We start from the raw sequence: 15,688 nt of genomic DNA on the forward strand, positions 1-15,688 counted from the left end.
TGAATAAACTGGAAATCAGTAAGCTAATTACTAATAAAAAGTGCCATCTGGAGAGATGCTGAGCCTTAAATTATGCAATTGACAGAGTCTCAGTCAAATACAGTTAAAAATAAATGGGCACTGCCCTAGGATGCCACCTTTGCCACAATTCAGTTTGTGAAATGACTGCCTTGCTAGATCTGCTAGAACTGTGTGCCTGCAATAAATTACATTTAAACTCATGCTATTTTCCACATTTTAGGTACAGTTCAAAATCAAATAATCTTCAGTGTGAAAACAGATTAATTCTTGAAGACCCTGAATGAAATATTTGACCTGATAAAATCATTCTGAATGCTTTTCTAAACCACTTGTAGAAGAAACCATAAACAATAGGGTTACATATTGAATTCATTTATCCAACCCATGAGAAGATATCAAACAATACTGGAGGAATTTGGTGGTTTTGGTGGCTTTTCTCTCCTGTTTGCTTAGCATTGATTGCATATTATTTTTTACATTTTGAGTCCTGAATAGACTTTGCTTGTTTTTTTTGCAACATGAAAAATTTTCATATAGATACTGAGCATCACAACACTTGGGAAATAGAAGGAAAGCATAGAGGTGGCAATGCTTGAAGCTGCACTTAGAAACAACACACAACCCCCTTCATATACAACATTCTCATAGTAAAACTCTTCATTACCCAGAATGTTTAGCTCCAAAAATATTATACCAAACCCGGCTGCAGTTGAGACACTCCAGCAGATGGAGATCATGATTACTGTGACAAATGGGGTGATTTTACCATGATACAGCAAGGGATTACATACAGCATAATATCTGTCAATTGATATGAAAGACAAATTTATAATGGAAGCAGTGGACAACACAATAGTAACACTGTTGTGTATTTTACAACATAAATTGCCCAAGTACCAGCAAGTCTCTACAGAGCGTAGCATGTTCGGAGGCATAAAAATGCCACCCAGCAGAAGATCAGTTACAGCCAGAGACAGAATGAGGAAATTAGTTGGGTTGTGCAGCTGCTTGAAATGAACAATGGTTATGATGACAAAAAGGTTTCCCAGAACTGTTAAAATCACCACTGAGCTGAAGAACAAATAAAGCGGCAACCTCAAAACCAGTGGATAAGCAAACTTAGGACAAGATCCATTTAAAAATTCATTGCAAAAAGGAGGGAAGTCCACTATCTGAGCATAGCTTGAGTTCATTTTGAAGTCTGATTGTTGAGATGTTCGATTCCTGTAATGCAACCTGGTTAATTTTTACTAGTGATAACAAAGATGTGCTATATACAATATAGATATGTACAACTTCTAACAAGAGTTCATTTATTTACAATTATTTTTGGTTTGGGCTCCTCAACAATGAATTCAGTGTGGTGTGGCCTGGACTTAGTCAGCTACATTAAGCTTGTCAGCAAATTTCTGGGTAGGCGACTGCATTGATTTTGCTTGTGTACCTATTCCTACAGCATTTTCAACTTTCTAATATTCTTTGATACTGTGAACAGTTAGATATTTTGTAGGTTATTGATGATCATCTTCTGGACAACTGTCAAGCCAGCAGTCTTCCCCATGATTGTGGTTACGTGTGCTGAACTAGCTTCTGATAGGTTTATTGGCAACATCTGAGTTAATTAGAGACACACCTGTGGATGTATGTTAAGGCACATCTGAAACACACTGCTGCTTTGTGTAATATCATGGGACAGTCCAAAGAAATCAGCCAAGATATCAGGAAGAGAATTGTGGACTTGGCTCATCCTTGGGTGCAATTTTCAGATGCCTGAAGGTGCCTTGTTCATCTGTATTTTACATTAAATAGTTTCACTTTATTGACATTACTTTATAGAAATCCACTCAACCCCTATTACAAATTAGGTTTATTAGCAAAATCTACAAGCTCTACCCAATTATTATGTGCTTTTAACACGACCGCTGATAAATGGGCTTTTCAGACGCTCTTTTTAAGGACTGGTGTGTGAAATCATGCAGAGAAGGCTTGTATAATGCAGGAAGCGGGCTGGAGTTCTGCTCTGTGTTGGCCTACAGGAAGTTGCAGTGTGGCATGACCGCAGAACTAAGTGACAACAGGCCGGAAAAACGATAGGCTTTGTAGCACAAGTGGATACCTTTCTACCACACAACCTCCCTTACAATCGCCATGTTCATTGAGGGTGAATGCAGAGAAAGATTTCACTGTAATCACGCTGTAAGATTTCAGTGTGATCACGCTTACTACGATTGCTTATGGTGTCTTCAGGTAATTCTGCAGTAGACACATGAGTAAAGATGCTCTAAAGAAGACCAGCATTTGTATGCAGAAGATGAGCCTCAGCTGAAGGACAGAGCTCAGACCATGCTTACTGGAGGACATGCTCTCCACTGAGGCCAGCAGAGGGAGACATTTCACTTTCCAACACAGTACCCAGTAGGATTTGCTCTGAAGAAGTGTAAAGCAAGCCAAATACAGTTAAAAAAATTTACATACCCTGGTAGAATTGCTTCAGAGAATAACACAAAAAACTTTTTTCCACTCATGGTTAGTGGTTGGGTGAAGCCATTTATTGTCAAATGACTATATTTTCTCTTTTTAATTGATAATGACAACCAAAAACATCCATATGACCCTAATTAAAAGTTCACATACATTTTGGCCTGATAACATGCACAGAAGTTGACACAAATGAGTTTGAATGACTACTAAAGGTAACATCCTCACCTGTGACCTGTTTGCTTGTAATCAGTGTGTGTGCATAAAAGCTGAGTGAGTTTTTGGGATCCAGACTGAATCTTGCATCTTTCATTTAGCCACTGATGTTTCTGGATTGTGAGTCATGGGGAAAACAAAAGAATTGTCAACGGATCTACGGGAAAGAGTAGTTGAACTGCATAAAACAGGAAAGGCATACAAAAAGATATGCAAGGAAATGATGATGCCAGTCAGCAGTGTTTAAACTGTGATTAACAAATAGCCACAGTCAGGTAGACCAGCAAAAATTTCGGCCACAACTGACAGGAAAGTTGTTCGAGATGCAAAGAAAAACCCACAAATAACATCAGCTGAAATACAGGACTCAGAAAACTAGCTGTGTGGCTGTTTCAAGATGCACAGTAAGGAGGCACTTGAAGAAAAATGGGCTGCATGGTCGAGTCGCCAGAAGAAAGCCATTACTGCACAAATGCCACAAAGTATCTTGCCTTCAATACACCAAACAGCACAGAGACAAGCCTCAAAACTTCTGGAACAAGGTAATTTGGAGTGATGAGACCAAAAACGAACTTTTTGGTCACAACCATAAACGTTACATTTGGAGAGGTGTCGACAAGGCCTATGATGAAAGGAACACCATTTCTACTGTAAAGCACGGAGGTGGATCGCTGATGTTTTGGGGATGGGTGAGATACATAGGCACAGGAAACTTTGTCAAAGTTAAAGGAAAGATGAATGCAGCACGTTATCAGCAAATACTGGAGGCAAATTTGCACTCATTAGCCCGGAAGCTGCACATTGAACGTACTTGGACGTTCCAACATGACAATGATCCAAAACACAAGGCCAAGTCGACCCATCATTGCCTACAGCAGAACAGGTTCTGGAGTGGCCATCTTAGTCTCCTAACCTTAATATCATTGAGCCACTCTGGGGAGATCTTAAGCACAGAGTTCATGCAAGACAGCCCAGGAATTTACAGGAACTGGAGGCTTTTTGCCAAGAAGAAAGGGCAGCTTTACCATCTGAGAAAATAAAGAGCCTCATCTACAACTACCACAAAAAAAAATTCAAGCTGTCATTGATGTTAGAGGGGGCAATACACGGTATTAAGAACTGGGGTAAGTAAACTTTTGATCAGGTTCATTTGGAAGTTTTTGGTTGTCATTATGATTTAAAAAGAGAAAACACATGTTTGACAATAAATGGCTTCACCCAACCACTAACCATGAGTGGAAAAAAAAAGTTCATATTCTCTGAAAAGAGGCCAAGAAAGCAAAAATTCTGCCAGAGTATGTAAACGTTTAAGCACAACTGTAGCTAATGCTTTATTACAGCTCATTTCATGGGTAGGTATACCAAATCCTAACATACCAAGGCACAAACTTTACCTCTAGGCAAGTCAATAGGTGTATACTTTATTAGGTTGAATGCTTTAATAAGACTTTGAAGGCAGTGCTAAAGAACATTTTGTTTGAAACAGGGTCGGATTAGGACATGTGGCTGCTATATTTTCTGCTTGCATACAGACTTCCACAGGCTTCTCACGCTTTATCCTCTCATACAGAAGACAGGTCAGAGGATCACATGATGTGCTAAAATAAGTTTAAGGGAATTAATGTGAATAATAATAATAATAATTAAAAAAAAAAGTAACCTTTCACACATACTAAATATGAGGTATTAACTAAAGCAATTCACTGACACTGTTCATGTAAATATGGAGAGGGCACAAGCCCAGCAGAAAGAGCGGTATGACAACTGTGTAAAACACTGAGCTTCAGCCCAGGAAAAAAAAGGTGCTAATATTACTTATAATGGCAGACAATGGGATTTTAGCAAAGTGGCCCATATGTGGTGCAACGAACACTAGGACACAGCACGTATAAGAAGATCTTAGTACCTGAGGAAGAGAAAGCTGATAAAGGAGCTGTTGTAAGAACCAGGAGAAGATTGCAGCAAAAAGTAAAAGTATAGTTACTACTGGCAAAAAGACCTGTCAGCAGGTATATAATACATATAATATTTATATGGCTGTTTATACATCTTTACATTTACTGTGTTATCTCTGCATATTTTATTTTACTTTATTTGCTTTTTATCTTTATATTTCATACATTCTGTCCCTCATGCAATTTCTTTCAGTGACTGTGTATGTGGGAAATAAACTTTGCTTTGAATTGAATTAAAGGTTGTAGCTTCACTAAGTCCACAAAGCTATCTAAGATCCAAAATGCTGAATGTATTTATCAACTATCACACCTTTGGCTTCTATGGCACCTTCTGCTTCTAAATTAGTTTCTGTTTTTACAGAACATACCATGAAATGACCAGTTAGCTGTCTTTTTGCCATCATTTAGGTTCAATTCTATGTTTGGATGAGTAATTTGTTTAAGCATTTAAATACAGGAAGTTGCAGTGTGGCATGACCGCAGAACTAAGTGACAACAGGCCGGAAAAATGATAGGCTTTGTAGCACAAGTGGATACCTTTCTACCACACAACCTCCCTTACAATCGCCATGTTCATTGAGGGTGAATGCAGAGAAAGATTTCACTGTAATCACGCTGTAAGATTTCAGTGTGATCACGCTTACTACGATTGCTTATGGTGTCTTCAGGTAATTCTGCAGTAGACACATGAGTAAAGATGCTCTAAAGAAGACCAGCATTTGTATGCAGAAGATGAGCCTCAGCTGAAGGACAGAGCTCAGACCATGCTTACTGGAGGACATGCTCTCCACTGAGGCCAGCAGAGGGGGACATTTCACTTTCCAACACAGTACCCAGTAGGATTTGCTCTGAAGAAGTGTAAAGCAAGCCAAATACAGTTAAAAAGTTTACATACCCCGGTAGAATTGTTTCAGAGAATATGAATGATAACACAAAAACTTTGTGTTATCTCTGCATATTTTATTTTACTTTATTTGCTTTTTATCTTTATATTTTATACATTCTGTTCCTCATGCAATTACTTTCAGTGACTGTGTATGTGGGAAATAAACTTTGCTTTGAATTGAATAAAAGGTTGTAGCGTCACTAAGTCCACAAAGCTATCTAAGATCCAAAATGCTGAATGTATTTATCAACTATCACACCTTTGGCTTCTATGGCACCTTCTGCTTCTAAATTAGTTTCTGTTTTTACAGAACATACCATGAAATGACCAGTTAGCTGTCTTTTTGCCATCATTTAGGTTCAATTCTATGTTTGGATGTGTAATTTGTTTAAGCATTCGTTTTTTAATAAGCAGTTTTTCTTTTCTTTTTCATTTCCTTTCATATGAACTCTTTTAAGCTAAGGATAGGTGATAGGGTGCAGCATATACTTCCCTTTTGAAACATGAGAAGATACATCTGTAGTAAGTCTTTCTTCACAGTTAATTTGAGATGTGTTTATTTCAAACTCCATAAAAGTTTCAAAAACTACAAAAGATAATTTTCCTTAATGTGGGCAAGCCTTGTGCACATGATAGAAATGTTTGGTCAGGAGGATAAAAAAAACATTTTGTGTATTTTGTTGTGCAGCCAGGAAATCAGTATTTAACATACATTTTAATAGCAACATATAACCAGCCATATCACATTTGGATTATTTTTTATCAACTTTCTAAACTATAAACTAAACTTAGGGATCAATAGGCTCTTTCCATTTTACTGGGCTATCACCGTCTTTAAAAATCTTAATCCGTTACAAAGTCACCAGTAAATGTTAAAATTATTCACATTTGTTATATTAACTAGGCAAAATTTGCTACAAAATCAGTTTAGATATATCAGAAAGATACAGATTACATTCTTTTTTATGAAACAAAATATCAGAAACAAAAGTTTAACTCTAAAAACCTCTGTCCATGCTTCATTTAAATTATTTGCAGTGATTTTAAGACCATGCATAGCATCTTTGTTTTTGATAGTGACAGGCATTTGTCATGGGGTAATGTTTTTAGTGGGAAAACAGATTCATTCTTGAAGAACCTGGCTGAAATATTTTACCTGATAAAACCATCCTGAATGCTTTTCTAAACCATGTATAGAAGAAAGCATACACAATAGGGTTGAACGTTGAATTCATATAGCCGATCCAAGCAAGTGTATTAAAAAATACTGGAGGGATTGTGTAACTGATAAAAGGATTCATGACATTGCAAATAAAAAATGGCATCCAAAGTGACAAGAACACCCCTAGAATGATTGCCAGGGTTTTGGTGGCTTTTCTCTCTTCTTTCTTTAACATTGATTGTGCACTACTTTTACATTTGGAGTCCTGAATAGACTTTGCTTGCTTTTGTGCAACATGGAATATTTTCATATATATACTGAGCATCACAACACCCGGAAAATAGAAGGAAAGAAAAGACGAAGCAGTGCTTGAGGCTGAACTTTGAAACAACACACAACCCCCCTCACATGCAATATTCTCATAATAAAACTCTTCAATGCCCTGAATGTTCAGCTCCAGAAATATTATTACAAACCCAACTGCAGCCGAGACAATCCAGCAGATGGAGATCATAATTACTGTCACAAGGGGGGTGATTTTACTCTGATACAGCAGGGGGTTACACACAGCATAGTATCTGTCAATAGATATGAAAGACAAATTTAAAATAGAAGCAGTGCACACCATGATAACAACACTGTTGTAAATTTTGCAGAGTACAGGGCCTAAATACCAACAATTCTCTATGCATTGTACCATAAAAGGAGGCATCACAGCACTGCCAAGCAGCAGATCAGTCAAAGCCAGAGACAGAACAAGGTAGTTAGTAGGCATATGCAGCTGCTTAAAATGAACAATGGCTATGATGACAAAAAGGTTTCCAAATACTGTTAAGATCACAACTGAAGTAAGAAACAAGTACAGTGACACCCTCAAAATTAGGGGATAGGCAAACTTCGGACAAGATCCATTTAAAAATTCATAGCAGAGAGGAATGATGTTCATTATCTGAGTTTGGCTTGAGTTCATTCTGAAGTCCAATTGATAAGGAGTTATCTTCCAGTAATGCAACCTAATAACATCAAGAATGATTCTACATTTTTTTCAGCTAATACTTAAAGCCACACAGGTCTGAATTTATATAGTTCCAACACTGCATGTGGTATAACACCGCCTTTTTAATCACATGTTCACAGTGCTCCCATGATAACACTCTTGACTAATAAACATTGTGTGTTTAACTGTGTTTGAATGAAACAACAGCAGATCTATTTGGACTTTTTTTAGAGTTTGTTTTTATTAATAAATAATTATTCTAATTTGATTGCATTTGATGGTATTTCATGCACTGTTACAAAGTCACATTCTAGTTCTTAGTGTATCAGGATATATGCAGTAGTCCATCGTCTAGAGTTAAAAATTAATGTTTATTTAAACAACAGAAGGCATAAAATAGCATGGCAGTGGATTCACGTCTCAAATATCACTATGCAGCAATTTTTGTTTCTCACATTATTAACTCATACCCTGGTGTTTTATTTTTTTTTGTAGTTTTACCCTACTTCCAGTCAACTATTAAAATAGACAAACTGGCCTTACTCTTTGTGGTGATTGGGAGAGAAGTTGTCTAATTACTGACTTATGCAGGGTGTATAAGGGTGTCATAATAATAATAATAATAATAATAATAATAATAATAATACTGATTAGTACAAGTATTATTATATGAACTAACTTTTCTTATGTATCAAGACTACGAAATAGACTCAGTCGCATGGACAAATAATCTCCTTTCATCTTTGTCTTAGAAATGTTTGTGTATAATAATAATAATAAAAGAAAAAAGTGACACACCAAGGCTACATCAAAACTGGTAGAGAATGAATGAAGTCTCAGCAGCAGTCTCGGTACCCCGTGTCTGCACTCATAATCGTGGGGATTTCAACCAGATGGGGAAAACACCCTGGATCATATCTACATGAACATCAAAGAGGCTTACAGCACCAACCCCCTACCTTCATTCAGTGAAAGTGACCAGATCTCTAAACTGACAAAGCCCACATACCAGCAGCTGCTGAAATGCGTTAAAGCAACAGTGAGGACATTCCATGTGTGGTCTGAAGGGGCAGAATCAGTGCTTTGTGCTGTTTGTGTGCTGTTGTGTGCTGATTGCGACATGTTTAAAATGGCAGCCACTGGTTGTCTTATACGATAGTTAAGTGGGCTTGCACGTATACTAGCAGATATAGGGGAGTAACAGACAGTGGGGGATGTGTACGCTTTTGCCTGGATAAAAGGCTTCATTAAAGAAAGTTCATGAGAGAGTAAATCCTCAGTCACATTCTTCCACAGGGTGTCAGAAGTAAACAGGTCATGGCCAACCCACCGACAAACTTTTCTTTAGACAAGCCGGGTGAGTGGCCGTATTGGAAGCAGAACCACCACTAAACTAAACAAGGAGGATGGTGCTGTGCAAGTAAGTAGCCTGATATATGGCATGGGGAGCGAATCTGAATACATCTACCACTTGTTCGCTTTCGACGAGGAGGGGCAGAGAAATTAGTTAGATAGAGTGCTGGGAAAATTCGAGTACTTTGTGCCCTGGAGGAATGTAAAATACGCGAGAAGGCCGAGTTTTTTATAAGAGCTCTATATGAACTGTCTGAACATTGCGACTTCTGTGCAAGCAGAGGCGAGAATATCTGTGACCAAATTGTTGTTGGAATACTCAGCATTAGAGCTGCTAGACACAAGTGCAGCAGATAAATTCCAGCCTACTTCAACGCCACAATTTCAACTCAGACCCTCAGTGCATGTGGTAAGGAATCCAAGCAGTTACTGACAATAAGTGTAAGCAGGCAACCTGTACCACCAGTCACCAGCAGGGGGTCTGGCTGAGGCATTAGTAAAGCAGTCTGATATGGGTTAAATAACTTCGAGGCCCAGAATGCCCAACAGTAATTAGTGCTGACCAGGGCCACTTGTGTGGCATGGTATATATATATATATCCATCCTTGGCGAAAAGCCCAACATGCCGGCAACCTCTCCCGGGCTGCCAGCAGGGGCCCTCCCTTAGAATTAAGGTAAAGGTACAAGGTAAAGGTGCACGTATTTGTCACTGTACAGTGTAGACTGTACAGCGAAATGTGTCCTCCGCATTTAACCCATCTGGTAGTGAACACACACTCACACACAAATGTGTTAGGGGCAGTGAGTACACACACACACCCAGAGCAGTGGGCAGGGGGCATGGTTGTGGATGGCGGGGGGAAAGAGGCAGCTCCTCTGCGAGGCAGGTCCTCTTCACACTCCAAGGCAACAGGAAAGACACACCACAAACAGGAGGAACATCTCTTGCCTGAACAACTACCATCCCATCTTTCTCAACCCATTGTGATAAGCTTTGAGAAGCTGATCTTGGCTCACATAAAGAGCAGCCTTTTAGCACTCTTTAGGAAAGGTAACAGCATGCACACACCTCTGAGCAGCAAGAGGACAATGGTGGAGAGAGTGAGCAGCTTTAATTTCCATATCTGAGGATCTTACCTGACCACTCAACACATCGTCAGGATGTCAGATCACACATTGTCAGGATGGCTCAGCAATGCCTCCACTTCTTTCCTTTATTTTTTTGAGCAGTATACAAACACGCATCTAACAAAAAAAATACAGGGACTAGAGGGAGCTCACAACATGGCAGCCATGCTCGTAGTCATCTTGGACATGTGATCCCAAGGGCAGAACCTACCACTGGTAGAATGTCAGCAGGCTCATTTTGGTTCATGTCACAGCACAGAAACCAGATGTGGCTAAGTAAAAAGTCACCATCCTGTGACAGTGATGCCTTCCTCCCTGATGCCCTGAACGACTTCTATGCATGGTTTGAGGCACAAAACAACACGTCGGTGAGAAAGATCACGCCCAAGCCAGACGAGCAGGTGTTGTGCCTGACTGCAGTGGATGTGACGAAAACTCTTCGCAGAGTCAACCCACGGAAAGCTGCAGGACCAGACAAGCTTGCTGGGCCTCAACACCCCCCTCTGCAACTGGATCCTGGACTTCCTGATGGGGAGGCCCCAGTTACTCCGGTTCGGGGATAGCATCTCCAGCACCATCACAATGAACACTGGGGCACCCCAGGGCAGTGTACTGAGTCCTCTGCTGTGCACCCTTGCAAAACACAGTTCTAACAGTATCATAAAGTTTGCAGATGATACAACTGTGCTGGGTCTCATCAGCAAAGGCGACAAGTCAGCATACAGAGAGGAGGTGCAGCAGCTGACAGACTGGTGTACAGTCAAAAGAAAAACAAGACCCGACCACTCTCCGCACAACATCAACGGCTCCTCTGTGGAGATCGTTAAGAGCACCAAGTTCCTTGGTGTCCACTTAGCGGAGAACTTCAGCAGCAGCCCAGCAGCATCTCTACTTCCTCCGGAAGCTGAGAAAGGCCCATCTCCCTCAACCCATCCTCACCTTCTATAGAGGGACCATAGAGAGCATCCTGAGCAGCTGCATCACTGCCTGGTTTGGGACCTGCACAGCCTCTGACCGCAAGACCCTCCAGCGCATTGTGAGGACAGCTGAGAGGATCATCGGAGTCTCTCTCCCCTCCGTCATGGACATTTACACTGCCCGCTGCATCTGCAAAGCATCCAGCATTGTGGATGACTCTACCCACCCTTCACACAGACTGTTCTCCCTCCTGCCATCAGGAAGAAGGTACCGCAGCATCCGGTCCAACATGACCAGACTCTGCAATAGCTTCTCCCCCCAAGCCATCAGACTTCTCAACCTAACTCAACTTCTGAACTGATGTCTTTTTCTGTTACATGTCTCTCTCTCGCTCTCTCTCTCCAACCATTTACCCTAGATAAAATGGGAAGCATTTTTGCACAAAGCATTTGCACTAATAACATTACTACCTCACTGGACTCAATATTTATTACACACTGCATAATTGGAGAACTGTGGAGGGCACATATTGCCGAACAGGAGGACCACCCCCGGGGTCGGGCTCCCGTCGAAGGGCTTGCACTATGTCCTCCTCAATGTTCCAGCAGAGGGGATCCACTATCTGAGAGGCAGGGATGATCGGTTCTGGATCAGTTCCCACTGCCGGGATAAGGCATCTGGTGTCGTGTTTTTTTAACCGGGCCTATAGGACAGCGTAAAATGGAAGCAGCCAAAATACAGTGTCCATCGGGCCTGCTGAGGGTTCATTCGTTTGTCCTGCTGTATGCAAGCCAGGCTTTTGTGGTCTGTCCAAACAATAAACGGATGTTTGGCTCGCTCAAGCCAGTGCTTCCATTCATCCAGGGCCAACTTCACTGCAAGGAGCCTGGGGTCTTTCGAGTCAGAGCAGTGAGAGGAGCGGCCAATGTACTGAAATTTCACAATGCGGTGAAAGAAGTTAGCAAATCCCAGGAAGGACGTGGCCAGTCCTTAATGGCCTGAATCTTGGTTGGATCCATACAAAGGGTGCCATTGGAGATGACGGTTCTCCAGGAGCAGTTGGAAGACTCGTCAGACATGTCCCACGTGCTCCTCCAGGGACCGGCTGTTTAATATGTCATCAAAGTAAACATATACAAAGCGATCCAAGGCCTTCCGTAACATGCCATTGATAAGCCACTGAAAAAACACTGGGGCATTCATGAGGATGAAAGGCAGGATACGGTATTCATAATGCCCTGTAGTATGCAGACCAAGTTGTAGGCACTACGTAGGTCCAGTTATGCGTGCTGTTGACATGAGGGGGAGGGGATAGCGGTCTTTCACCATGATCGCGTTTATGGAATACAGCACGGAGATCCCCATACACCTCAGGAACTCTGTCCAGATGAGGAATGAGTGACTCTGGATTATGGTCTCTCTGAGGGGGCGCTTCCTTGTGACTATTCGAGGATTGTGGAGCTCCAACCAGGGGTAACCCAGCACCAACTGCAGATGAGGTGCCCGAGTCAGGTACAATTCCCTGGGACCAGAGCCCACAATCCTCCCATCTATGTCATGGACAGGTAGTGGGCATTCCACAGGGTTCACAATAAGGCCAAGACTAGCAGCCAGTGAGCTGTCCACAAAATTACCTACAGCCCCGGAATCCACAAAGGCTGTCAGTGATTTACATTGGGAGGTCCAAGCTAGAGTGACCGGGAGGCATAGTCTCGAGATGGGGAATACCACATGGTCTAAGGCTGAGTCCCCCACTCGGGTTAGTGATGCCTTAGTAAATGCCTGAGCAGTGAGGCAGTCAGGGGAGTTCTGCTCCCACAGGGCCGTGGCCCATGCTGGAGTTCGGTCCGTGAGCAGAGACACCATGTAGGCCACTTTATGTAAGCCTCAAGTGCAGTTAATTAATCATTATTATTTAGTTAATTTATTTATTAATTTATTTAATTAATGAAACTAAAAGAAACTGTTTTGGGATATTATTTTATGGTGCGTCTAACAGATGGTGAATGTCTTAAGTCAATACAAGATTGTTGCTTGGTGAGACTGTGGCTGTGGTGGGAGGCCAGTGCATTTCCACTGCAATACCACAGCTGTGAGAGGTGGCAGTATAAAAACTGTTTAAAAGCTATATAGAAAAAAGGGCGGGAAAACAAACAAAGGAAACACAAGGAGTGGTGTTTACCCAAACAAAGGACCATCTAAACCTTTTCCAACTCAAACCATTTTCTTTTTAAAGTTTTCCTTCGCCACTGATTGCAACAAACTCTTTTTTATTTTTAACTTCAGCTTTTCTTCACTGCTAGCAGCACAAATTCTTTTCTTTTTCAGCTCTTGCATTTTTTCTGACTGTTCACAACTTAGAAACACTGTTACCGTTCGCCCCTCTACAAAGGTGCAACAAGGAATTGTGTTTGGCTGGGTGTATTTATACTGTGCTACACAGGCGGGTCTGGTCAGAGTTGATTACCACTGGGGATTCTGGGGCTTGGAGTTTTTTGCTCCACCTCCACCAGCTTTCCTACTGTGCTGCTTACACCTGGGGAGGGTAATATGGTCTTCAATTTCCTTTATTTGTACACAATATGTGTGACTGTAAATTGGTGAAGTCCAAACTTTTTACAGATGGTTTTGTAACCTTTTCCAGCCTGATGGGCATCAATAACTCACAAACGTGCTGTGAGGATGAAATTTTGATATTTCTCTGTTCTTAAATCGAACAGGGCACCTACTCACATCTGATGGAAAGCACCTGACTCTAATTTCACCTTCAGATTGTCTGCTAATGCTAAAGATTTACATACGTTTGACAATCACAGATATATGTGATAGTTTTTATCAATAATCAAATAACCAGGGATAGACCTTAAAATTATCTGGTAATCCTTTAGATTTACATACTTTTAACACTCACAGATATGGGATAGTTTTCCTCAATAAATAAATGACGAAGTACATTTGCCCTCTTTTGCAAAACGATTGCATGTGCCAGCACCTGTCCACTCAAAGTTGAGGAAAGGATGACTTAAATATGTTATGCCTGACATAAATTTTTTTAAAGCTTTGTTGTAATTACTCAAATACCATTGAAAAATAACATTAAATATAAATGATAACTTTTAAATATTTTCAGTGAGGAACTGAAAACTGAATAAAGATTCTAGTAGCAATAACAACCTATAAATATACATTCCACTGATTTCACATTTTGATTATTTTTCATGCACCACAGTCTCTTAAATACACTGACACAGAAAGTCTAATTACCCTACTCAGATGAACACAATAAGTGACCTATGACCTTTATTCTTTTAAAGGCCATTATATGGTCAAAATAGGTGTCCATATGAACTAAACAACAACAACAACAAAACATTAAATACATTATATACATTTTTAACAAATATAGATCAAATCAAGTAAACATACTATTAAATTTAATCGGATGCATCGAAATAAAAGTTGCCTCTACATTACATTATTTTTACGACATTTGTTAGTGTGAAAACAGATTAATTCTTGAAGACCCTGGCTGAATTATTTGACCTGATAAAATAGTTCTGAATGCTTTTCTAAACCATTTGTAGAAGAAGGCATACACAATAGGGTTACAGGTAGAATTCATAAGTCCAATCCAAGCAAGTGTATCAAACAGTACTGGAGGAGCTGAGTAACCAATAAAAGGTTCAATAACATTGCAGATAAAAAATGGAGTCCAAAGTGACAGGAATACGCCTAAAATCACAGCCAGTGTTTTAGTTGCTTTTCTCTCTTCTTTACTTATAGTTGATTGCATACTGCTTTTACCTTTTGAGTCCTGAATAGACTTTGCTTGCTTTTGTGCAACACGGAATATTTTCATATATATACTGAGCATCACAACACCGGGAAGATAGAAGGAAAGAAATGAGGAAGCAGTGCTAGAGGATGGGCTTTGGAAAACCACACAACCTCCTTCACATACAACATTTTCATAGTAAAACTCTTCAATACCCAGAATGTTCAATTCCAAAAATATTATTACAAACCCAACTGTAATTGAGACACTCCAGCAGATGGAGATCATGATTACTGTGACAAAAGGGGTAATTTTTCTCTGATACAGCAGGGGGTGACACACAGCATAGTATCTGTCAATAGATATAAAAGACAAATTTATAATGGAAGCAGTGGCCAACATGATAACAACACTGTTATGGATTTTACAAAATAAAGGACCCAAATACCAGCAGGTCTCAACAGAGCGCAGCATGCAAGGAGGCATTACAAAGCCACCCAGCAGCAAATCAGTCACAGCCAGAGAAAGAACCAGGTAGTTAGTTGGCATGTGCAGCTGTTTGAAATGAAGAATGGTTATGATGACAATAAGGTTTCCCAATATTGTTAAAATCACCACTGAACTGAGGAATAAGTAAAGTGGAACCTTTAAAAGTACAGGATAAACAAACTTTGGACAAGATATATTTAAAAAATCATTGCAAAGGGGAGTTATGTCCACTATCTGAGCTTGGCTTGATGTCATTCTGTAGTCTAATTAAGCAGATGTTTTCTTCTTGTAATATAAACCTGTAAATAT

The 15,688-nt window shown here is 40.3% G+C and overlaps 2 protein-coding genes and 1 pseudogene across 2 annotated transcripts; all 3 read right to left on the bottom strand.

Moving 5' to 3' along the window:
• Positions 1-265: 265 nt before the first annotated feature.
• Positions 266-1,214, bottom strand: LOC140574857 (trace amine-associated receptor 1-like; annotated as a pseudogene).
• A 5,448-nt stretch (positions 1,215-6,662) lies between these two features.
• LOC140574867 (trace amine-associated receptor 1-like) lies at positions 6,663-7,688 on the bottom strand. The gene has a single exon (XM_072694906.1). The coding sequence runs from the start codon at positions 7,686-7,688 to the stop codon at positions 6,663-6,665; it is 1,026 nt and encodes a 341-aa protein (XP_072551007.1).
• Positions 7,689-14,608: 6,920 nt separating this feature from the next.
• LOC140574868 (trace amine-associated receptor 1-like) lies at positions 14,609-15,640 on the bottom strand. Its single transcript, XM_072694921.1, has one exon. The coding sequence runs from the start codon at positions 15,632-15,634 to the stop codon at positions 14,609-14,611; it is 1,026 nt and encodes a 341-aa protein (XP_072551022.1). The 5' UTR covers positions 15,635-15,640.
• Between the last annotated feature and the right edge of the window lie 48 nt (positions 15,641-15,688).

The sequence above is a fragment of the Salminus brasiliensis genome, chromosome 1 (assembly GCF_030463535.1).
Source record: "Salminus brasiliensis chromosome 1, fSalBra1.hap2, whole genome shotgun sequence".
Lineage (NCBI taxonomy): Eukaryota > Metazoa > Chordata > Actinopteri > Characiformes > Bryconidae > Salminus > Salminus brasiliensis.

What these genes read in the sequence shown, in the direction of transcription:
- LOC140574867 (XM_072694906.1), bottom strand. Translation starts at nt 7,688, where the DNA reads ATGAACTCAAGCCAAACTCAGATAATGAACATCATTCCTCTCTGCTAT.
- LOC140574868 (XM_072694921.1), bottom strand. Translation starts at nt 15,634, where the DNA reads ATGACATCAAGCCAAGCTCAGATAGTGGACATAACTCCCCTTTGCAAT.